Source organism: Macrotis lagotis, chromosome 5 (genome assembly GCF_037893015.1).
Source record: "Macrotis lagotis isolate mMagLag1 chromosome 5, bilby.v1.9.chrom.fasta, whole genome shotgun sequence".
Lineage (NCBI taxonomy): Eukaryota > Metazoa > Chordata > Mammalia > Peramelemorphia > Peramelidae > Macrotis > Macrotis lagotis.
This window is the reverse complement of record NC_133662.1, coordinates 82,953,515-82,978,456: the sequence shown is the minus strand read 5'-3', so window position 1 is coordinate 82,978,456 and position 24,942 is coordinate 82,953,515. Positions and strand designations below refer to the sequence as shown.

Genomic DNA, 24,942 nt, shown 5'->3' with positions numbered 1-24,942 from the left:
TAGTAGAGCTATGAATTGGTGTTACTATTCTAAAAAGTAATTTGGAACTATGCCCATTAAGTTACCAGACTATATATGTGTATATTCTCTAATCTAGGTAGTGCACTTAAAAGGTCTATGCTCCAAAGCAATCAAAATAGGAAAATCTCTTATGTAAAAAAATATAGGAGCTCTTTCTGTAGTAGTTCCAAATTGGAAATGAATGAAGTATCCTCCTTCTGCTAATGGCTAAAACTTGTGGCATAAAAATATAATGATATATTTTGTCATAAAACCATTTTGTGAAAAAGTTATCAAAATTCATAGAGAAACTGGGACAGCTAAATGGCATTATGGATAGAGCACTGGCCCTGCAGTCAGGAGGACCTAAGTTCAAATCCAGCTTCAGACACATAATTACCCAGCTATGTGACCTTGGACAAGTCACTTAACCTCAACTGCCTTATATTAATTTAATTTTTTTTAATTCATAGAAAAACCATGTATAATTAAGCACATTTTGAAACAATCAGTAATAAAAACTCAAACAACTTTCCAAGTTTTATTTTGCCACATTACTGTTACAGTAATCAAACTTAAATTATACAAAAAAAATTTGTACAGTTAAAAATCTTTGGCTAGGCAAAGCCACATATGTACACACACACACACACACACACACACACACTCTCTCTCTCTCTCTCACACACACACACACACACACACACATGAACACACACACAAACAAGGGTTTTTTTTATACATCCATACATGGATTTATACATATTTACAAAAACATTTTAAAGAGTTTTTACAATTTACCAAAGTAATAGGAGACATAAGCAGAAGCATGAAAAACCTGATATGAAAACTATAAACTCCTTTACAGTTAAAAAACCAAACCCCATGAAACTGGGGTGGTGGGTTGCAGTTTCAGGTATGTTGTTATTTTGAAAAATCAAAGGCAAATTTTTTTTATACAGAGTGATGCTGCTTAAAATTTCACACAGATATGGGCATCTTAAAATGTTAGAAAATAACTATGCCACAAAAAAATATTCAGCTAGAACCTTTTAAAAAAAAATAATAGGCTGACATCAGGTTTATTTGCCCCTGAAGTAACTAAAAAAAAAATCTGAGTCAGTTAATGAGTGAAAAAAAATAGAATTGTCACAGAAAGATTAAACCCAAATTTTTTTTAAAAAGTCCACAGACTTTTCAGTAGATATATATTTAAAATACGAGGATTTTGAACTTCCATGTAGTACAGAGTATCAATTATGATTCCAAGGAACTCAGCAAATTATCTGTAAAGCAAGGAAGAGGCTAAATATTATTATTATTCCATCTTTCTGATACTCAAATTTCTTAGAGGATAGTTCTTTTGAATAGATAAATGGATAATGGATAATTTAGACAGATAATGGTACTAAATTTAGAATTTTTCTAAAAGGGTCAATTTTATAATTTAAGTTTCTTTTTACTATTATCACCAAGAGATTATAATGAAATTAATAATACTTGAAAAAATAATATAAGCTAGTCTAAACTTTTAATAATGCAATAAGAATAAAATAGCATAATAGTTATACTGTAGTAGCCAAATTAAGTCTAAAATATAAAATCAGTTTAAATTGCAATATCAAAGCTATAATTTTCTACATGAGCATGAATTCTAAAATAAAAATAGTTTAACATTATTATATGTTAACAACTGAATGTAATATGTACTTCAGATAAGACCTACCTAATAATGAAAACTCAAAGGTCAAGAGAAATTTTCAAAGTAACTTTGTGATCCAGAATTATGATTTTATTGGTGCGGAGAGAAAATCCATTGTCCTAATGCAATTCTTCATCTCTTTGGCTACTTACAGTCTTAGAGAATTTTCTGGAGCATTGTGAATTTAAGTCAATTGGCCAGTGTCATAAAGCCAGTGTATGAGAGGTGGTATTTGAATCTATGTCTTCTTGGTTCTCTCTTTATTCACTACTGCATAATACTTCTCAAGAAATCAGAAAAAAATCTTTGCAAAAATTTTGACAACTTTGTGCCAAATAGAAACCACAACAAGTTTTTTTTTTTTAAAAACAGTTCTTTAAAAATCTCTCCAAAATCAGTATTAAAGCACATATACTCAACTTCAAAACACATTTCTGTTGGACTTTTCACAAATTTTATTTTCTGAACCAGGGGTGGCAAACTTAAATAAAAATGGAGGTGACTAATCCATACATAGGAATCCTTACAGTCTGCATAATGAGTTAGTTTTAAAATGTTCCATTATCTGTTTTATTTTGTTATTTAATATTTCCAAATTAAATCTTAGTAGTTCAGACTCTACTTGGTAACATTGTAGACCATGTATTTGACACATCTTTTCTAAATTACCTTTGGAAGTAATTTATAAGCTATTTATAAGCTATTTTATAAGCCAGTCACTCTGCACAGAGAAAATGCTGAAGAACTCAGTCTGAAAACTATGTCAAGAAGCATTAACTACCTGCATTTTGACTTTTCAAAGAGCTTCATTAATTGGTGGAATCTTTCTGAAACCTGAAAAATTAAAAAAGCATTTTAATAAGATTTCAGTAACAAATGTAATTTTTACTATAATTTCTTAAGATTCCAAGAGCTTGTCCCTGAGTTTGATGTTTATTATATGGGCATGTATTTTCTCATTTGCAAAATGAAAATAACACTACCTGTTCCACTGATTTCCAGAGTTTGTCATAACATCAGTTGAGATAATATATGTAGTAGTGTTTTGTGAAATTATATTATCAATATAAGATGGTAGGAGAATTATTAATAGTAAGGTCAACTGTTGGGTATATATAAATCTTGTTATTAATTAATAAATGCAAATTTGTGCATTTATGGTCACAAAAATAATTAAATACAATAAGAACAAAGTTTGAGATACCTGATTTGGGCTTTTATTCAACTTGGTAGCTAGGAAAGTAAAAGCTTTTGCTGATGGTCCTCTTTTCTGACACTCCAACAAAATTTCCCTGTCATCATCTCTGAGGAGAAAAAAAACAAATATTATTTAGCTAACCATACATCAGATCAGAGGAATACTAACAATATAATGGGTTAAAGATGCATGTGTAATTTAGGCATAGCTCTAGATTCTAGAAATATGAGGTAGCATTTTATACATGTTGTAATTTCCCCAAATAATAGAAAATTGCATCAAAAAATTTACTACATAGGGATCTCATGCTCTGACAGTAGTAATAATAGCTAGCTGTATGACCCAGGGAAAGTAACTTAACCTTTCATCTTCACTTTCCTCATCTGTAAAATGAAGATAACAATAGCATCTACCCTAGGGAGTTGTAAGAATCAATGAGAAAATATATGTAAAGCACTCTATAAACCTGAAAGTAATAAATGATAGTTAAAATTATTCCTAAGTTGTGAAAAAGAACAATTGTCTTCTTCTGAATTTCATAATTCAAAATAAATGAGAGCTTACAACATTAGCTATAACTAAAATACTGGCACTTATATTAGAAGAACAAATGTCAGAATAAATTCTTGTTTTACCCCATAAAATACAATAAACCATTCCACAATAAATTAATGGATTAGTTACTGTTATTAACCTATTACTCTGCCTATTTTAGATATAGTACTGATTCCTTTGGAGTTGAAGTCAGTATAATGGCATACTTCTCCCTCCCCAACTACATAAGTACAAAGTTCTGAAAATGTATTTTAAAAACATAGATTATATTATATTAAGAGCATCTATTATATTTATTATATATTATATAATAACAAAATATTATATATAATTTATTTTATTATATTAAAAGCATCTTACCTTGTCCATGAAATCACAACTTCTCCCTTTTTTTTAATAACATTCTTTGCTGAGAGACTTGTAGGAGAGGGAAAAGTTGATGGTGAGGCATCTTTATTCTCTATAATTGCTTTTTTCTTATAAGATGTCTTTTGGTGAGCAGCATCACTCTCTTCAGAACTTTCAGTACTTTTCTTTTCTTCACTGGTTAATTCAATTTCAATTCTTTGTTTCTTTTTAGTGGAATAGCTTAAATCAGAATGGTTTTTTCGCTTTTTCTGCATATTTGGTGAAACTCCATTACATTCAACACAATCACGATTTAATGTAGATTCTAATCCAATATCATCTTTACTTAATATACTCTCACTAGGAAGTTCTACTGTCAAATCAATACATGTACTCTCAACAACAGATTCTGAAGGTTTATTTGTCAGATGCTCCTTTTTGTTTTTACTCTTATTATCATCTAAACTTATCACAGGCAAAGCAGACTCTTTAGAATCATTCGAAGTCTCTTCTGTCAAATCAATGAATATATCTTTAGCAACATGCTGTAAAGGTTTATCAGCAATTCTAACTTGATCCAATCTGTCTGCTGGGCATTCCAACTGATCATTATTTAAAATAGAGTCTGCTGCAAGTTTCCCTAGGTTTTCAATCTCAATGGAAGGTTTTGTTAAATCTATGTATGAGTTTTCAAGACTACACTCTATATGTTGTGGATCTTCTACAATTGTAGGCAACTCTTTGATGCTTTCAGGAACCTTTGGCTCCCACATATGATTTAATTCAAAACATTCACCTATAATTTCATTTTTGTGATCTACTTTATTGGATGGGTCTTTAAATAACTCATATATATCAGGAACTGGTGTTTGCACAATAGAACTCTGATCTTCATTAACCAAATTATTAGTATTTACATTTCTCTTAGAATTTTCTGATTCTTCCACAGACTGAATTTTAGAATTCTGACAGATCTTTTTTTCTACAGTTCCACTGGTTTCTTTCTCCTGTTCTTGTAAAGACAATGTAGGCCGTTCACTTGCTTTATTTTGGTCAAGACCTGATGAGGAAGTTGGTATTGCATGTCGAATTTTAACAATGAAATGGTCATTGGATTTCTCCATTATGACAGCTTGCATTGGTAGATTGGGATGATACTGAAATCCAGGAGCAACAGGTCTGCTTGTCCACGATGAGGAACAGCTTGATCTACTGCTTGAATTATCAGACTCCAAAGCTAAATGAATATCTTGTTCAGTGGCATCTTCTTCCTCAAGCAGAGCATCTTCACTAAAATGGGCACTAATAACTTCTTCAGGAGTTGAACTAGATGAAGTTTCAGGCTTTAGAAAACTAAGATGACCATCTGACTTCAGGGGTGATGGTACAGTTAGAGATACTGCCAAATCTTCAAGAAGAATTGAGGAAATGCAGGACTTACTCTTTTCTGAAGGGCACCCATTCTCTTTACTCAAAGCTACACAAGTAGAAACCTCAAACATGCAACTTTCATCTAGTACATCAGGATAAACTGGCAACTGAAGTCTGGATGAAAGAGATGGAGTCTTTTCAAATGACGAGGAAGACCAATTAAGATCAACAATTGCTTTAAGACTTGGAGAAGACACTCCTGAAACGTCTTCTATATGACAAGTTGGGGTAAGTTCATTCTTCTGACTCTCTAAAGGTTGTTTTTCTGGTGTCTTCAATTCCCACTTTTCAATACAGTTAGCACTCTGATCTAAAAGATCAGAACCTTGCAACAAACTTTTAAATATTTCACCCATCTGGGCATCACTCACTAGATTAAAAGTCAGACTAGATGCCTGTTGCTCTGTAAGAATTTCAAAACCATGTTCTACTTTTTTATTCAAGTTTTTGGCTGTCTCTGTGCCTTCTACTGTGTTTTCAGTAATTTTTGTGGAAATTAGTGTACTCTGAAATTCATTTTGTTTTAAAAATGATACTTTGGATGAAGAGTCCTTTGTATTATCTACAGAGCTATTTAAACATCTTTCAATATTTTGTTTCCCTGCATCAGATTTGAGGATTTTTTGATCTTGGTAATGTTTGTTTTCAGGTTTCTGACATGCCATTGATCTGTGGTCAACTGACTGCTCTGTCTTTTGGGATTTGACTTTCAGAGATCCTTTATTAGAATGATCAACATTCAAAATCTGATTAATTGAGTACTTTGATTTATCTTTACTTGCCATTTCAAGTTTTCCTTCATCACTGTCACTACCCAAACTTTTGGAATCACAAAACTTTGTCAAAATTTTCTTCAATTTTGAAAACAAATAATCCAGTTGTTCTTCTACAAACTTCCACAACTTCTTTTTCATATCTGGCAACTGCTGTTCAAACAAACGATTAACTATGCCATTCTTTTTAACCTGCCTAAGTTTAGATTCTATAATATCACAGAGACTTTGTTGTAAAGTATCCACTGACTTAGAGATTTTAGACAAATTCAAATATTTGATCAGTGATGTAAAATTCAAAATTGCAGATTCAATAATCCGTTGAAATTGTTGTAGCGAAAATTTTATCTTGAATTTCATATAATTTTTCCTAACATGTTTTCTAATAACTTTTAGCATTTGCATAACTTCTTGAACAGAAGAGGGCTCAACAATAATCTGAACTATCTTTTCCAGGCAAGAAGTACTCACTATTTTTTCTTTATCATCTGTCTTTGAAAACTTAGTGGAATCACTTGATAGTTTATCCTTCCTGTTCTTGATTTGATGGACTTTGACAGACATTTTATTTCCAGTGTCTTCATCCAAATGTGTAGTACTTGATTTTCTGATTTGGGGACTACTATTTGTGCTCTGTACTTCAACAGAAGTTCTTGGTTTGGCATTTTTATTATTTTCAAAATTTCCTTGTGGTTTAGATCTTTCACTGTCACTTACAATTTCTCCTTCTTCAAGTTCATCTGAAGACAAATCTGTATGGGGGTTGACTTCTAAACCTTTATCTGGTTTACAGACTGGCTTTTGATTTTCTTTGTTGAGTTCATTTGATAAATTCTTAGAGGGAGGGCTAATCACATTTGCTGGAACCAAATCTACAAAAATAAAAGTTTAAGAAACATTTTAATATTGGTAGCCTAAATGCAATTTTAAAAATTAAGAAATATTTAATTATTTCCCAACTTTTTTAAAAAATAGAAATTTATCTATTTAGTACATATTATTGGTCTTTAGGTATAAAATATGCTATTCAATAGTCACAGGAGCTAGTACAAAGTGATTTGCACACAAGTGCATTTATAAATATTTAATTAAATAATTCTATAGTTTAAATATATAGTTACTCTATTATTTGCAGAACAATCATCCGCAACTTGATTTATCTCTGCATATTTTGCCTTTAATTCTTGGTGATATTACCACTTATACTCTAAATATACTTAATTCCACTACTGCCAAAACCTTGTTATCTCTGTGTGCTCTTATTTTATGTATTTCCTGTTTTTCTTAAACAGCAACTTAAAGGAAAAGAGATAAGGGATTTTCCTGGCTCAGGTACCAAGAAGTTCTTTGTAATTAACACACTTAAGTATCATACCAGCAGCAAAACAATCAAAAAAGAACAGAAGAAAGGGTGATGGCAAACAGATGAGGGCAGGGAGAGTGAAGAAGATGAAAGCAGAAGTATCTATTTGGTTAGACTTACAGGAAGTCAAAGGAGGCAGTTGATGTCAGGCAGTACTGGTGACAGGAAGAAATGAATTCAAATCCTATCATCTTTAACACAAGTTATGTATGACAGGAAGCAAACAACTATAAAAGATTACAGATTTAAAGCTGGGAGAGACCTTAGTAGCTTCCTAATTCAATCCCTTCATATTACAGCTGAGGAAAATAAGGGGCAGAGAGGGCTAGTGACTTGCCTAGCATTACAACATAGACAGTATATTTCAGAGAAAGCAACTTCAACTCAAATCTTCACGACTGAGGTCAGTTTTCTTGGTAGTAGACCATGCTGCAAAGTACCAATTCTTAATGTCTATGCAATGCAGTTTATATATTTTAAAATATAGTAAAACAAAATAAACCATTACCTTTAAGGTTGTTTTTTAATACTGGAATTCTGCCTGGACTTTCCATCCTTAGAATTTTAGCTGCAGGTCGAATTGGACTATTCAATGGACTGATGACATTTGGAATAGGTCTCATTTGATTGAGATCAATGCTCATAACAGAATTTTCATCATCATGGTATTCTGAGTTTGTTTCTCCATCTTCTATTCTACTGTTCATCATATTCATTTGAAGATAAGGTTCTAAGTTTTGTTTAGGTAAACACAGTTCTGTATTACAAATATTTTTCTCAACAGGAGATATAGCTTCAACAGGTGGAGCAGATTTAGAGTCACTATTCTTAGATAAGAGTGTTCCTGGAACAATGGGATGCTTCCCAGCAGGAAGCACTGTACTACTCTCACTGGTACTAGTCACCTCCACTGAAGGGTCTGACTTAATACCATTAATATTTTCATGAACAACAGAGGAGTCTAATTCATCATTGCTTATATTCTCCAATTCCAAGCCAAAGTTACTAGGAACAGCTGCATGCAGTACATTCATTACAACAGGAGCTGTATTATCCTTGATTGTTTCTAGCATTTCCATTTGTGGCTGAAGTCGTGATTCTTTACTAGAAACAGGCAAGTCACAAGGTACATTGTCTCCAACAGATTTTACTAAAGAATCATTTGTATTCTTCGCTTTGTTTTCAGAAGTGATGACTCTGGATTTAGAGCCTGATGGTATAACATCATTTTTTTCAAGTAACCATGACTTGGTTTCCTCTTTTCCATCAATATTCTTAGACATTGGTTTTAATGGTTTTGCCTGCACTGAATTTTCAGAGGCATGTATGTCACTAGATTTAGGGTTATCGTTTACTTTATCTTCCTGACACAGAAATTGCTTTTTAGCAGGAGAAAGAGTTAAATTTAGTTTTTCCATAAAACTTAACTTTAGGTTACTTTTTGCTTCATTCTGGCCACTTTCAACTTTCTTAAGTTCCTTCTTATCTCTTTCTTCAGAAATTTCTTCAACCTTTGAACCTTCATTTTTGTCAAGTTGTTCATTCTTTCTCTTTGAATCAACAATAGTTTTCTTAATTTCTTTTTCAGTCTTTTGTAAATGCTCCGTGGGCATTTTTCTTTCACAGCGGGTATGTCTGTTTTCATAGCTTTCTTTTTCTCTTTTCCTTTTATCTTCAGTTCTGTGCCTTTCTGTTTTTGAATATGTATGGTATTTAGTGTCATCTTCCTTGGAATCAAAGTATTTGTGTGTCCTACTGTTTGAAACAGGTGAAGATTTTCTGTCTTGAAATCCATAATCATTTATATTTCTGTCTCTCTTAAACTCTGTTTCCCTTCCTCTTCTATCTTCTATATGGGATTTAACTGATTTATGAAAATTTCTTGCCGTTTCATTCCATGAATGGGGAGGGGGTACTCTTTCAAATCTTCTCCACTGTTCATGATCCTTTACTATCAATTTGGATTTTGGATCAGTTTTTCTATCATCTTTGTCATATGACCTAGGTTCTCTTCTATTTAAGTTCTGTGACCTTTCACTTTGCCTTTCTAGTCTTTCATCACTCTGAGGATCTATTCGAGTATGCGACCTTCCTTTAGATACCTCTTTTTCCCAGGAAGAGTTATTCCAGTCACTTTTATAATCTGAATCTGGGCTGCTTTTCAACTTTGAATTCTTATTTTCTGGCTTTGGTTCAATTTTACCACTTTTATCACGAGGGCCTTGTGGTCTTCGATCAGTATCTATGCTTCTTTTTTCTCCATTTCCACTGCCACTGTGAAATAAGCCTTTTCTTATTCTGTCAGTTCCCCTGTTATACTGTTCATAATTCTTTACTTCTTTTCTTCCTCTTCTACCATCATCTTCTGAACTCTCCTCGGGCACCTGATTATGCTGATTTGACCAAATGCCACCATTATAACGTTTTTCAGCAGATGTAGGTAAATGTGAAGTGCTTCTTTTTTCACTGTGTGATTTAACTTCTTTTTCCTGGTTTGGAGATAAAGTGCTATGATGTACATCTTTGGAAGAATCATTTTTCACTCGATGATCAGCCTTAGGACTATCATCTAAACGTGGAGATCTGAATTTGAGATCTTTTGTTTTAACTGTATCCGAGGATCTTGAATTTGTTGATCCTGGAGGGATTCTTGAGTGATTATTTCGAAAATGTGGAAATTCTGAAAGTCTGTTTAGAAAACAGAAATGATTAGAAGAGAAAAATTATTGGTATATATAGTAACACTATATTTCATACAAATTACTAGCTATACTTGAAGAATAGATTTTTGAGTCTTAGGACTAATTTTTTGGTCATTGAATTGGCATAGCCTATTTGTCTTTATTTAAGAAAACAATAAATTACAATATTTAACCTTAATGTACCAGTTTTCAAATCATGAAGCTCTTATCTTTCCCCTTCACTTTCTTTGCTTCCTTCTCAATGCAAACAAATATTCTTTGCCTGAATCTTTATCCAAAAGTCACTGCATAGTTCTCTTTCTCCTCTCAAGAAGTACTAGAGTATTCTTCTACCCTCCTACTTGGCATATAAAAACTTTCATTTTATTTCTTTTGTAGCATGAATTATGTACCTTTCTTGTACTTAGTAAGGTAGTTAATATACATGGATTTTTAATGGATGTCACTGATGAACACTGGAGATCCCCTTGATTTGGTAGTAAGGATGTCTAAGTTCAAAAACAATACTAAAAATTGAATTATAATTAAGATAATTACCCTGATGGAACTCACAATCCAGTAAAATGAATATCATACATATAAATAATGGGGTAAATGTAAAAATAATTATTCAACAAAGAGAAAACAATTACAGCATAAGTGTTATGTAAGATATAGAGCTAAGAACCAAAAAGGGAACTATTTATATGACAACCACAATAATGTAAATGAAAACAAAAAAACTGAAAAACTTCACAACTCTGATTACATATATGACCAATTAGTTACAATGACAATGAAGCATATCTTCTGGTTGTCTGGAAAGAGTTACTACAGGTGCAGAATAAAGTATATATTTTCAGACATGGCCAGTGTGATTTATTACAAGAAGAGATGCTACTGGAGTTGGAAGTGGAGGTTTGGGGTAAATGGGAGATATAAGTAGATATTGGGAAAAGAAAGTAATGTAGAAAAAAAGAATATCAACAGAACATTCAAACTGGGGTTTGAACCTGAGGGTTTCATTGATATGGAGAACTCTGAGAAGAAACTCACTCTCCATTAAAATAACTTATCCCCTCTGCAACTTGCTCAGAGCACTGAGATTAAGTGACTTAATCAGCACCATACAGTCAGTATGTATCAGAGGAGGGACTTGTGCTGAAGTTTTCCTGGATCTGAGGCCAGGATTCATTATGTGACACTGTCTCTTAAAACATTTGAAAAGGAGTAGAAATAAGGAAAAAACAGAAAAGATAATTGGAGGGAAATCAGAAAAGGGTTCCTGGGAAAGGTAAAATTCAAGCTAAACTCTGAAATATAAGTAAATTATGAGGGTATTCCAAAAATAGAAAGCTAGAATAATATTGTAAGTCAGGAAAAACAATGGCTATGTAGGAAGAATGGTGATTATTTCAATTTAGTTGGAACTCAGCATAACTCAAATACAGATTAGGTGGCAACTGGTAGTTGATAAATTTGAAAGACAATTTAGTTTATTCAAACCTAAGTTTTTTCAAAAGGCCAGAATTATTTTTGAGTGGGATCAAAGTGATCAGATCCTCATTTTTGCCTTAATTCTTACCCATCCTCAACTCAATGTCACCCCTTCATAAAACTTTTCTTGATTCCCCTTGTCACACTTCACAATGTACTTTCAACTATACCACTCTAAAGCATATATATATATATATATATATATATATATATATATATATATAGTAATTATTTGTATATAGGTCACTTTCTTTATAAGACTGTACCTCTTACAATACCTAACAGTGTTCTGCATATATGAATCACTTAATAAATATTTGCTGAAATTAAATGAAATTGAAAATAAGTCTGACAATAATATGAAAGATGAACCTAAGGGAGAACAGACCAGAGGGAAGTAGACCTGATAGAAGGGTACTGTAATAATAATAATACTAGTCCAGGGAAGTGACAATGAAAATTGTGGAGGCAGAATCAATATGATTTTGCAAATGATTAGCTTTGAGGAGTGAAAGCAGATTCAATGACTACAGGTTTAAAAAGTTGAAAGAGACTTAAAAGTTTGTCTAGTCCAATTCCCACCAAAATCATGAATTCCTTCCACAATATCCTAGATGCCCTAGGTCTGATGACCTTAGCAATGGAGAACTCATTATACCTCGAGGAAGTTATATGACAGCACAATAAATGTCAAACTATCACATTATGGAGGTCTGAGTGGAGAACTGCAAGGAAGTAAGGAGGCAGTATAGTAAAGTGGAAAGGACATTGATTCTGGCATCAGAGAAACTGAAAGCAAATCTTACTTCAGATAACTGCCACCAAAAAGACCTTTGAAAAGTCACCTCCTCCATAAGCCTCTGTTCACTCACCTGTGAAGGTGAGTTAGCCTGAAGAGGTTGGTTAGATAAGCTCAGAGATCCTTTCTAGCTATAAAACTATGTTCCTGTAATCCTACGATCCTAACCAGAAAAAAAATTACTGAAAGAATTTTTGAATGTGTTGAATGTGAACTGCTGCCAAAACATAAGAGAGACATCCAGTAGACATTTAGAATTGTAAGTTTGGAGCTAAGGAAGAGAAATTTGAGAACTGTTCAACTAAAGATAAAATGAGTGGAAGAAAGTACTAAGAGAAACCAGTGAAGTAGAGAAAGACTGAAAAAGTAGTACCTAAGAGAGTAAGTTAGCACTGAAAACAAGGAACTAAACAGGTAGGACTAAAGAGTATTGAGAACAGCAGAGATCAAGAAAGATGAATTGTTAAAAAAAACATCAATAAATACATCAGGAAATTAGGAAGTAAATGGAAATCCTTGAAGAAAAGAAATTTAAAGAAAAAAAGTATAAATGGAATTCAAATTACAAGAATCAGAGTTGAGAAAGTTGAACTGCATGTACACAACTTTTTCTATAATTTTAGATATGTATAGAGGGGTCAGAGTAACTAATGCAGATAAGAAAGATCATAGGATGATTTCTTAGCATTAGGGAAACCGTAGGTAGAAGAGAGGTGAAAGACTAAAAATTCTGGCTATAAGGAGAATGACTGCTACACCAATATCTTAGAGGTGGCAAAAGAGGGAATGGGATCAAGGATTCAGGCAAAGAATTTAAAGGAAATTCATTATCCTAAAACAAAAAGGAATGAACAATAAGTCTGAAAAGTATTGAAGGACAATTAGAGAAGGATAAGAGACCTCTACTCCGAAGACTGTCTTCTCTAGGATAATGTCAATTACTCAAAATAAGAACACCATGCAAATATGTTTTGTATTTAAAGTCAACAACATTGAAAACCTAACATTAAGTTCTCAAAAAACTGTCAGTTCTCTGTAACAGAACAGAAAATGTACATATCTCTTGGTTCTGCATTTTAAACATCAAAATACAAAGACTTCAGCTTAGCAGTAAAAACTAAAGATATTCAAGAAAATACACTGTGGTCTTAAAAATAAAATTTCAGTAAGGTTTAAATAAGGAAAAAAAAAGATAAGGACCAAACATGAAATAATCAAACAAATTATAGCATAATGAATAGACTGGAGTTAAGTCACAGTAATAAATGGTAAATATGAACATTTCTTTTAGATAAACTGCTGACAAGAGGGTGCATACAATGATAACATCATAAATGATAAAAAGATCACTAAAAGGAAGCCTAACTTTCCCGAATGAATTAAAACCAATGAAGGTCTTGGAAAACAGATAATAAATATGCTTTGATCTTCATGGTAGGAAGGTATTGGTCAATGAAGGCAGAATGTTGAACACACTGTCAAATAACTCAATGTATTTTGTTTTTATCTATTTTCCTTTGTTGTAAAAGAAGATTTGATTTGAGGTACGGTGGGAATTACACAATTTAACAAAGAAAAAAACCAGCAACAAAAAGGTGGGGGTTTTTTGAGGGAAAGGATTAAGTTGTCTCCTGGGGGACCCAAAGATTACACTGTTCAGACTTTATCTAAAGATATGATGAAATGGATAAAAAGAACCTATCCTACAAATATCCACAGCTACTTAATTCATATATGTCTAATAATTAGAAATGTCTTTAACTTATTAATGTAATAAAATCTTTCACCATCTAAAGAAAAAATAAAAATGACAAAGTAAAATCAATAGAACCACTATTCATAATATCTTTAACAAAAAAGAAAAGAAAGTCAAAGATAGATTTGTAGAGAGATAAGACAAGTAACAAAGATGTTCTCAAGAGAACATAAAGTTTTTAGATGAGTCTATAATTTATTTCTAAGAAAAAATGTATGGCAAAACATACTGTGGGTTTTGTAATCCTTATTTTGCAAGCAAAGTATATTATTTGTTTTGGTTATTTTAAAATAAAGGATACCAAAAAAAAAAGATTCAATCCACTAATCTGCCAGAGCCCTATAAGCTAAATGGGGGAGCAGAGAACATAAAGGAAACTACTATAACTGTTTAGGGACAAAAGTATTATTACTATGTAGGTGATGATGTTGGGAAAAGGATTCCCAAATCAAATAAAAATTATAACTAAAGCTATTCACTGCTTTAGATTATCCATGCCATTATGCCTTTCTATAAAAGCAAATAATATGAGGAGCAAAGAGTCATGAAAGATTATGATAGAGCTTTTGACAACAGTAGGGTCCATTCTAAAGATGGGCTTTCATAGTATTTAAAAATGATTTGCTAGCTTCAGGAATATAAATATCCTCAATTGTTGTAAACATTTTACTTTAGAAATAGTTAAAGACAATTAAAGTCCTTGAAATGCTAATATCAATAGAAGGGGGGCATCCCCTAATAAGCCTGGAATCCAAGGAACAGGATGAGTAACTAGGAGATAATCAAAGTACTAATGAGCAAGTATGGTTAAGTTTGCTACCAGAGCAACAGATTAATTTATTCACTGGATCTTGTATAGGATATGTACAAAATTATTATATAAGATAAACAACACAAATGTGGGATAACTGAATTTATGTTTGAATGGCATTAGAAGGGTAATACTTATACAAATGCCATAGAAACAGAAGGAATGAATCTTTCTGAATATGAAATACTCTAAGTAAATGATAAGAGTAACATACTACTAAAATAAATTTACTTATTCAGTGCCATACCAATCAGACTAGCAAAGATCAAAACTAGCAAATTTAATAGAGCTAGAAAAAAATTCATTGAGAGAAACAAAAGGTCAAAAATCTTAAGGTGAAATAATTAAAAAAAGGAACAAGCAATACAAGATCTCAAATTACCACAAAGAAGTGATGATTCAAATGATTTAATGCTAAGTTAAAAAATGGGAAAATCAATCAAGTGTACAGATGAGTTATACTGAACATAGAAGAAACAAATAAACAAACAGCTGAATTTTCAGTTATCCAAAGACCCTAGGTTCTGGGGCAAAGACTCATTATTTTTTTTTTAGGGTTTTTTTTTTTTTTGCAAGGCAATGAGGTTAAAGTGGCTTTCCCAAGGCCACACAGCTAGGTAATTATTAAATATCTGAGGCTGGATTTGAATTCAGTTCCTCCTGACTCCAGAGCCGGTGCTCTATCCACTGTGCCACCTAGCTGCCCCAAAGACTCACTATTTGATGAAAATTCTGGGAAAACTGAAAGCAGCATGATAGAAATTAATTTTAGACCAACACTTCATATTACATACCAACATATGACCTAGACATAAAAGGTCTCATCATAAATGAATAAAATAAAATGGACAATTATGATTATAGAAAATATGTCTGACTATTTTTCTATTAGAAACCAGGAGGGATGGGAATTCAGGGAAGCTTAGAAGGATTTGCATGAACTGATACTGAGTGAGATGAGCAGAAGCAGAAAAACATTGCACACCCTAAACAGCAGCATGGGGTGATGATCAACCTTGATGGACTCGTTCATTTCATCAGTGCAACAATCAGGGACAATTTGGGGCTGTCTACAATGGAAAATACCATCTGTATCCAGAGAAAGAATTGTGGAGTTTGAACAAAGACCAAAGACTATTACCTTTAATTTAGAAAAAAAAAACTGATATCTTATTGTCTGATCTTGCTATCTCTATACTTTATGTGTCTTCCTTAAGGATATGATTTCTCTCTCATCACATTCAATTTGAATCAATGTATACCATGGAAACAATATAAAGACTGACAAATTGCTTTCTGTGGGGGGTGGGGAGAGGGAAGTAAGATTAGGGGAAAAATTGTAAAACTAAAAATAAATAAAATCTTTTAAAAATATGTCTGCAATAATAAAACTAATAAATCTAAGATGAAAAAGGAAATAGCTAATTGTGGGGAAAATCTTGCAGTATATTTGATTGGCAAAGAGGAAGGAAAACGAGGAAGAAAGCAAGGGAGGAGACAAATGTTGAAGAGGCTACAGAAAAACAAGCACATTAATGCACTTTTGTGGTGCTGTGAACTAGTTCAAGACATTCCAGAAAGCAATTTAGAACTATGTCCCAGAAGACACTAATTAGGCATATCTGTTGACCCAACAATTCCACTCCTTTTCCCCTTTTGCTATTTTTTCCCCAAAGACATCCTTTTACAGAGGGGCAGTTGAGTTAAAAATAGAAATGTCCCTGATTTGGGTTGAAAAGGCTCAGGTTCAAATTCTAACTCTATAATTTACTAGTTTTCTGTCCATGAGCATATCATTTTTACTTCTCTGTAAATGTAATATTACAATAAATGTATATAAGTAAAATGTGTATATATAAATGAATATGTAAAATGAATTTTAAAAATGTAACACCTACTTCACCAAGATTGTGAAAATCAAATGAGAATGGAGAAAAGTGTTTTCTAAACAATAATCTTATAGAAGAAAGAAGTTTCAGTTAATACTTCAAAGAAGTCAAATCCAGAAAGGTCTCTACAGAACAATAATCACTTCTCAAGACTAATAACTACAAAATGTTGTGGTGGCTGATTTGTGACTCAAATCTTAAATTAAAATTTTACAATTCTGGGGTAGCTAGATGGCACAGTGCCCAGCCCTGGAGTCAGGAGGAGCTCAGTCCAAATTCAACCTCAGACACTTAATAATTACCTAACTGTGTGACCCTGAGCAAAGTCATTTAACCCCACTGCCTTGCAAAAACCAAAAAAAATTCTAGTTTTACAAAAAACACTAAATGAAGAACTAAGAGTAAATTTTGCAGTAATATATAAATTATGCCAGTTCATTAAAACTATAAGCTATTAACAGGAGAAATGACATCATAAAATATGCTATATACTGCCTACGTAGGTTACCGGATGAAACATCATCAACAATATGTTTGTTTGTTTTTTTACAAAAATGAAGTTTAATTTTAATTAAGTCAAATAATAACATAACCTCAAAATTTAAATATTTACATTTCTAACTCACTATTATATCAATGAATATAATATATTATATCTAATATATACATAAAACATGGTTTTTAAAGGTATAAACCTCCCATAGCTAGCATAACCAGTTTCTATTGTTTGAACCAAAAGCACGGGGGGAAAATGTTTGTACTTCATTTTCAAAGAAGTCCACAACATCAGGGAAATGACACCATGACATGCACATGAATTGGATTTGAGTGAGGTGGGGCTGAGCTAAATCCTGCCTCAGTTTCTCCTCAAGAGCCATCTGGGTTCAAGGGTCAGTATGAATCAGGATTATTGGAGATGGCCCTGGATGTGAGGCAATCAGATTTAACTGATTTGTCCAAGGTCACAAAGTTACTAAGAGTCAAGTTTCTGAGGTCATATTTTAACTTCTGTCCTCCTGACTCCAAGGTCAGTGCTCTATCCACTACACCATCTAGCTGCCCTATGGGGGAAACACAAAATCAGCTTAAGATGGTATAGTTCCAAATCCAAGATCAAAATTCTACAAATTTCAATGTAACAAAAATGCTTAAGAAAGTAAATCACTCAAATCTTTAATACAAAGAGTCTGGAATGAAAATTTGCTTCATAATGCTACACAAATTTGCTACATAATGCAATTATATATACTATAGTACTACAGCAGAGTCCAAGACAGAAATATCTAGTACACTAAGATGATACTGTCAACCTCCAATTATGTTGGGGGAAAAAAATGATACTGAAAAATGTGCTAATATTAAGATAAACTTATAATTCATCATAAACAAATAAGTTAGTACAACAAAAATAAAAAATTGACAAAATTATTTCAATCATTTCCACTTAAATATACAAATGTTTATACAACATAAAGGTAACAACATAAAGGTAAACCACCCAAGTCAGATAATTTACAAAATTGGACCCGTAAATTTTACCTTTGGTGAAGATTATTAATTTCCTCATCCTTGCGATTTATTTCCACCCTGGCAGTTTTGATAAGTGCTGAAATATTCTTCTTAAGTGATTGGTTCTCATTTTGTAGGCTGAAATTCTACATAAAACAGTAATAAAAATATATGTAGATGATTTCAAAGTAACATTTATTAAAAGTTAATCTTTTCTTAAAAGAATGAGTTAAATACTATGTAGGTCAACAAGAATTTTTAGAATATCTTAAATAATTAATTACAGGAGTTAAGATTACTACAAAATATTATTTGGAGTAGAAATCATTTCATTCTTTGTTCTTTCTTATATTTTATTAGCATCAAGCATATTTCCTGGCATCTAACAGTAACATGATTTGATTGATAATAATATAAAAGTTCCTATCAAATATTTTATTCTATTTCAATTTTCTTCAACATTGAGGGAAATGTTACTTAAAGAAAGGAAAATAGGATCCCTTATATCCACTATCATCTTCCAATCAACAGAAGTCAATGACAGCCAAAGTACCAACAATTTAAATAGGCAATTTGGTTAAGAAAAATTTGGACAATGTCACAGGGAAAATTAGTTTTACATCTTTGAGAATCACTTGGTAGGAAATTTAAGCAAAGTGATATTCCAATACACCTGCTAAAAATGACATCAAAGTCAAACTGAAAAGCATAAAACATTACCCATTCAACAAGATTTATTACATGCTAACTGTGTACCAAGCAAAGACAAAGATTGTTTTACAGCACGCGCGCACACACACACACACACACACACACACACACACACACACACACACACACACAACCAAGATAAAGAAATTCTGGGAAGAAAATGCAAGCAACTAGAAGATGGGAGAAGATTACAAACAGCCTTCCCAGCAGACCTCACTTGAGATTACTTTGTAAAGAAGTACTAGGAAGTAGTTGGTGAGGGATGGATACTAGAACAGCAGAGAAACAGAAGTGGAAGATCATGAAGACCAGTGATACTGAGAAATGATGCACGAAAATACTAAATATAGAAATGGAGGCCAAAGTCAATCAAAATCAAACAGAGGGATTTGTATTTTATTCTAGAAGCAAGAGGAAACCACTGAAAAACTTCTTGAGCAAGGGAGTAATACAGTCAGATAAATGTTTTTTACAACTCTTGAAAATTACCAAAACTATCAGTTTAAATTGTTTCTGAACACAAATCTAGCACTTAATTTTTTTCTAAAATAGACAAGAATAAAAATCAAAAACATGCTAAACATAGAGCACCTGTGTCTGTATTTCTTTATATTTCTTCAGTAGCTCTTTAATTTGTCTCTGACATTTTCCAAACTCAAGCTGCAACTGTAAAACACAAAATAATTCAGATTATGACTATTTAAAACACTTTAAAGCATTCTTACAAATTAATACATATAAAAAGGTATGAGGATACTTTTATTAAGAAACATTTTAAAAGTTCAATAATTTAGAATTAGAAGGCCCAAAAGATATAGTATCTTGTACACTGCATCATGTTAATCCTTGATACCTAAATTCAAAACAGAAACAGAAACAGTCAATTTAGCTCCCAGCAATCATTTCCCACAGTATAACATATATTTCAGTATGTTTATTAACTCACTTGACAAATTAGGAAAAAAATATAGAAATATCATCATTGATTATACTCTGAAATACTTGTAGTCAACTTATTCTACTAAGGACATACAAGTTATAACTATTTAAAATAAGCTTTAAAAAAAAAGAATCATCACTGAGAGATAGCATGGTACAGTGATAGGCCAGTCTTGGAAAAAAAATAAGCTGGGTTCAAGCCCCACCTTTGAACATTCTGACTGTGTGATCCTGGGCAAGCTACTTTAACCAATCAGTACCCAAGATAATTATAAGTTTCCAAGTTATAGAACAGTGGTTGATCTGCAATGGCAGAGATGTTTCCTCACTAAGGAAATCTATGAATTTATATAAATACATAAAATCATATTCTCATTAGTAAGAATAGCAAATTAAAACAACTCACACCTATCAGATTAGCTAAAATGACAAAATAGGAAAATGATGAATGTTAAAGGGAATATGGAAAAACTGGAATGGTTGTGACTCGATCAATTGTGATTATTCTGAAGTGCAATTTGGAAGTATGCTCAAAGAACAATAAAAATGTATAACCTTTGACTCAGAAGTATCACTTCTGACTCAGAAGTATCACTTCTGAGTCATTATCAAAGAGATCAAAAAAAGTGAAAAGAATCACATGTACAAAAATATTTATAGCACCTCTTTTTGTGGTGACAAAGAATTGGAATCAGTTGGTGAATGGCCAAACAAATTGTGGTACAAAAATGTGAGGGAGCACTATTGTTTGGTAAAAAATCATAAGCAAGGGCGGCTAGGTGGATAGAGTACCGGCCCTGGAGTCAGGAGTACCTGAGTTCAAATCCGGCCTCAGACACTTAATAATTACCTAGCTGTGTGGTTTGGGGCAAGTCACTTAACAACACTGCCTTGCCAAAAAAAAAAAAAAAAAAATCATAAGCAATCGGACTTCAAAAAAGCCTGGAAAGATTTGCATGAACTGATAGTGAGTGAAGTGAGCAAAACCAAGAGAACTTTATATACATTAATGGCAGCATTGTGAGATGACCAACTCTGATGGACACAGCTTCTCTCAGTTCAGTGATGAATGACAATCCTGAGAGAGTTTTAATGGAAAATGCCTTCCACAACCAGAGAAAAACGCTATGGGATCTGAATGCAGAGCAAGGCAAACTATATTGACTTTTTAAAATTTCTTTTATATTTTTTCTTTCTAAGATTTGTTTCCTTAGTTCTAACTTCTCTTTTACAACATGATTAATAGGGAAATGTTAAATATAATTGTACATGTACAAACATGTACAAACTATATAAAATTGCTCGCTGCCGGGGGGGGATGAACAGAAAATCAGGAATTAATTCATCTATATTAAATCTAATCTAATCTAAAATAATATGTAGGTATAAATTTGTTCAGTTTAAATTATTTTATCCTGTATTTCAGGGGTCACAAAAATCATAGTTTCATTATCTCATTCTATCAGTCAGTGCATACATCATTATATGTTGCTTCCTTTGCAGTTCCTTCTTCAGTCAGAATCTCCTCATACAAATCTAAGCAATTCCTCGATGGTGGGCAGAGTTTGGAAGAATTATCTGAAACAAAAATTAATAATGTTTGGCTTAACCTATATGATTGTGTCTAGAAATAAATACTGTAGAATTACAGAATTTTAGGAGAGGAAAGGGAACTTAAAAAGATTATTCAGTTCAACCTCTACAACAAAGAGTTTGTTAAGTTTGGAAATATATTTATGGTCATAAATGTCATACTGGCAATATCATATTGTCATACTGGCAATTAAAGATCAATCAAATGAGGGTAGCAGTGGGAAGAGACACATAAATATCCATTAAACAAGAGAAAATGTGATATGTGCATAAGAAAAGCAGAGACCAGGAATTCTCAACCTGGGGTCAATGAACCTCTTTTATCGGATGTAGGTGTATCTATATGTACATGTACATATCTACATATACTTATACAGCGAAGTGCCAAAGTGTCGGGCCTGAAGTTGGTAAAACTCATCACTGAAAATTAAAATCTGATATCAGATACTTACTTGTTGTGTGACACTCAGTTGAGTGCCTCAATTTCTCATCTGTAAATGAGCTGGTGAAAAAAATGGCAAGCCATTCTAGTATCTTTGCCAAGAAAACCCCAAATAGGGTCAAAAAGAGTCTACACACAACTGATACAACTGAACATTATCTGTATATACTATAAATGCACAGAAAACTTATGTCTTTGTCAATGAATCATAGTCAAAGGGGTTCATCTTTTTTTGGTTTTTGCAAGGCAGCTGGCTTAGGTGACTTGCTCAAGGTGGCACAGCTAGTAAATATCAAGTGTCTGCAGTCGAATTTGAACTTGGATATGCCTGACTCCAGGATCAGCATTCTATCCACTGCATCACCTAGCTGACTCCATGGGGTTCATTATATTTTAAAAGATTTGGAAGCATCTCTGGTCTGGGTTATATGTTATTGAAAAAATTTAATGGAGTAATCATGTTCAGCTAAGAATGAAGGAAGGCTTCATTTAAATTAAGTGGCACCCCCCCCCAAAAAAAACCCAGGAAGTGGCACCTAAATTAAATCTTGAACTTAGAGGAAACGATAGATCAAATGATAGATCAAAAGCATAGAAGACAACACAAGAGGGCAGGAACAGATAAAAAAAAGGAAAGACAAAAACCTTGAAGAGTGATATAACCAGGTTGGAATATGGAGTACTATGAAATAAAAATGGAAAACTAAGACAAACCAACTGTGTCAGGTCTTGGGTGTACATTAAGGAATCAGTGATGCTTTCTGAATAGGCTACAACCAGATAAGAGCATTAAAGATTATTTAAGCAGCAGCACAAAGGATGAATTACAAAGTATAAACTAGAGGAAAAAGAGTGGACAAGAAGGACTATATAACCTTGATAATTACAACCAAAGTAAAAAAAAGGAAATGCAAATAATTTGGAATTATGTACAACCATTTTTAATTTTGTTATTTATATAAATTTTTGTTGTGGTTGATGATAGTTAAATTTAAAATTTTAAATCAAGGAGTTGATACTACACTGGGTATCTTGAATGAGGGAAGGGGAAGAGTCACAGTAGGCGACTAGTTGAAGTGTGGTGCCATGATTACTACCATCTTGGTAAAAAGGAAGAAACAGATTTGAGGGAAAAATAAAAAGTTCAGTTAGGACATCCAGGGGAGATACCCATCAAGCACTACAAAATATCCAACTGGAACTTTGCCTATTAGTTACAAAAGTAGGAGCATTGTTTGAAGAGGCAAAAATTGAAAAAGATAAGAAAAAGCTGGGTTATGTCTGAAGGTTGAGAGGAAAGAATCAAAAAAGAGAAGTACAGAGGAATTTCTCATGAAGTAGGGTCAAAGAAAAGGCAAGAAATGAGAGGGAAGGTGAAGGATCACCCTTTCTCTAAAAGAGAAAATAAGTAAAAAAAATTCATAAAATTTATAAGAATAGATAGATAAGCTGAAGGATTTAGGGTTAGAGGACCTCAATCTTCACAGAAAAAAAGCTTATAGCTTTATACTGGTGAATAGGGGGCTTTAGAGAAAATAGAAGATTTGAAACAGCTATAAAGGAAATTGAGAAATTTGATAAAAGACTAATCAAGACACTTGTTAAAAAAAAATATATATATATATATGTATATATATATATATATATATATATAAAAATCTGTAGTGGTCTCAAGCTACATGATTGCTCCAGCAAGTATATAAAGTAGGAATGGAAGATAATAAATTACAAAAATAAATAATTACATAAGGGTAGCATTCCACTATGTCATAATATAAAATGGGATAAAGATTGAAGGATGTAAGACATAAGTACTGATAAAATAGTAATTATGAATATTAAAATAATTTGAATGATTTTCATTTATTGTCATACAGTGCCATCATCAAAAGTTGCAAATGTCCCTATAAACAACCTCAACCTACCACGCTTTTTTTCCCCTTAGGTTTTTGCAAGGCAATGGGGTTAAGTGGCTTGCCCAAGGCCACACAGCTAGGTAATTGTTAAGTGTCTGAGGCCGGATTTGAACTCAGGTACTCCTGACTCCAGGGCCTGTGTTCTATCCACTGCACCACCTGGCCACCCCACTACCAAGCTTTTTGAGTTAGCTACTTTTTACAGTTTTTCATTATCACCCCTCACTGTTAACTGTTACTTCTTCCTACTGTCAATGTGTTTTCTTCCATCTAGCCAGATCCCCTTATGTTATAAGAGGAGGACTAATATGGAGAATGAGACATACATGTTGGAAATGACCAATACTTCCTGTTTATGCTTATTGTTTAAAAGAAGAAAAAAAATGTTTGACAAAAATGAAATAAAATTTAATTTAAAAAAAATTTACATTAAAATGTCAAACTGAAGCTTTGGGGCATTACTCCCCAAACCTGAGAACTGGAACTTTGATAGCTGCTTTAAAAATGATTATAATGGGGCGGCTAGGTGGCATAGTGGATAAAGCACCGGCCTTGGAGTCAGGAGTACCTGGGTTCAAATCCGGTCTCAGACACTTAACAATTACCTAGCTGTGTGGCCTTGGGCAAGCCACTTAACTCCATTTGCCTTGCAAAAAAAAAAAACCCTAAAAAAGAAAAATGATAATAATAATAAAACAAAAAATTGATAAAAATAAGCAAGCAAAAGAGGAAGAACCCAAAAATAGATAGCTATGATGGAGATAAAGATCTGGATTTATATTCACAGGATAATAATGCAAATTGAAAAAAGTTATTCCTTTTCAACAAGAAATGTCAAATGGTACCAAGCACAAAGACTTCCTGAAAGAACTTAAAAATGACTTTAAAACCAAATAAGAAAGATCAAGAAAAAATAATGAAAAAAAAGGAACCCAAGAAAATTATGAAAAAAAAAATCAGCCAAACTGAAGTAGAAAATCAAATAGTTAAGGAAAAAAATAATTCCTTGAAAACGAGAACTGGGCAAAG

At 32.6% G+C, this 24,942-nt stretch overlaps 1 protein-coding gene across 3 annotated transcripts in view; it reads right to left on the bottom strand.

Moving 5' to 3' along the window:
- Positions 1–527: 527 nt before the first annotated feature.
- CASP8AP2 (caspase 8 associated protein 2) overlaps positions 528–24,942 on the bottom strand; it is a 44,784-nt gene continuing 20,369 nt past the window's right edge. Inside the window, exons 4-11 of one of the 3 annotated variants that reach the window (XM_074187163.1) lie at positions 21,440–21,540; positions 19,615–19,689; positions 18,343–18,458; positions 7,879–10,058; positions 3,816–6,879; positions 2,907–3,006; positions 2,484–2,536; positions 528–1,286 (exon numbers count right to left, since the gene is read on the bottom strand). In XM_074187163.1, coding sequence (XP_074043264.1) covers positions 1,283–1,286; positions 2,484–2,536; positions 2,907–3,006; positions 3,816–6,879; positions 7,879–10,058; positions 18,343–18,458; positions 19,615–19,689; positions 21,440–21,540 — 5,693 coding nt within the window. In that variant the 3' untranslated portion in view covers positions 528–1,282. Of the gene's footprint in view, positions 1,287–2,479; positions 2,537–2,563; positions 3,007–3,815; positions 6,880–7,878; positions 10,059–18,342; positions 18,459–19,614; positions 19,690–21,439; positions 21,541–24,942 lie in introns of those variants that run through there. The other 2 variants (XM_074187164.1, XM_074187162.1) reach the window with 2 other exon arrangements.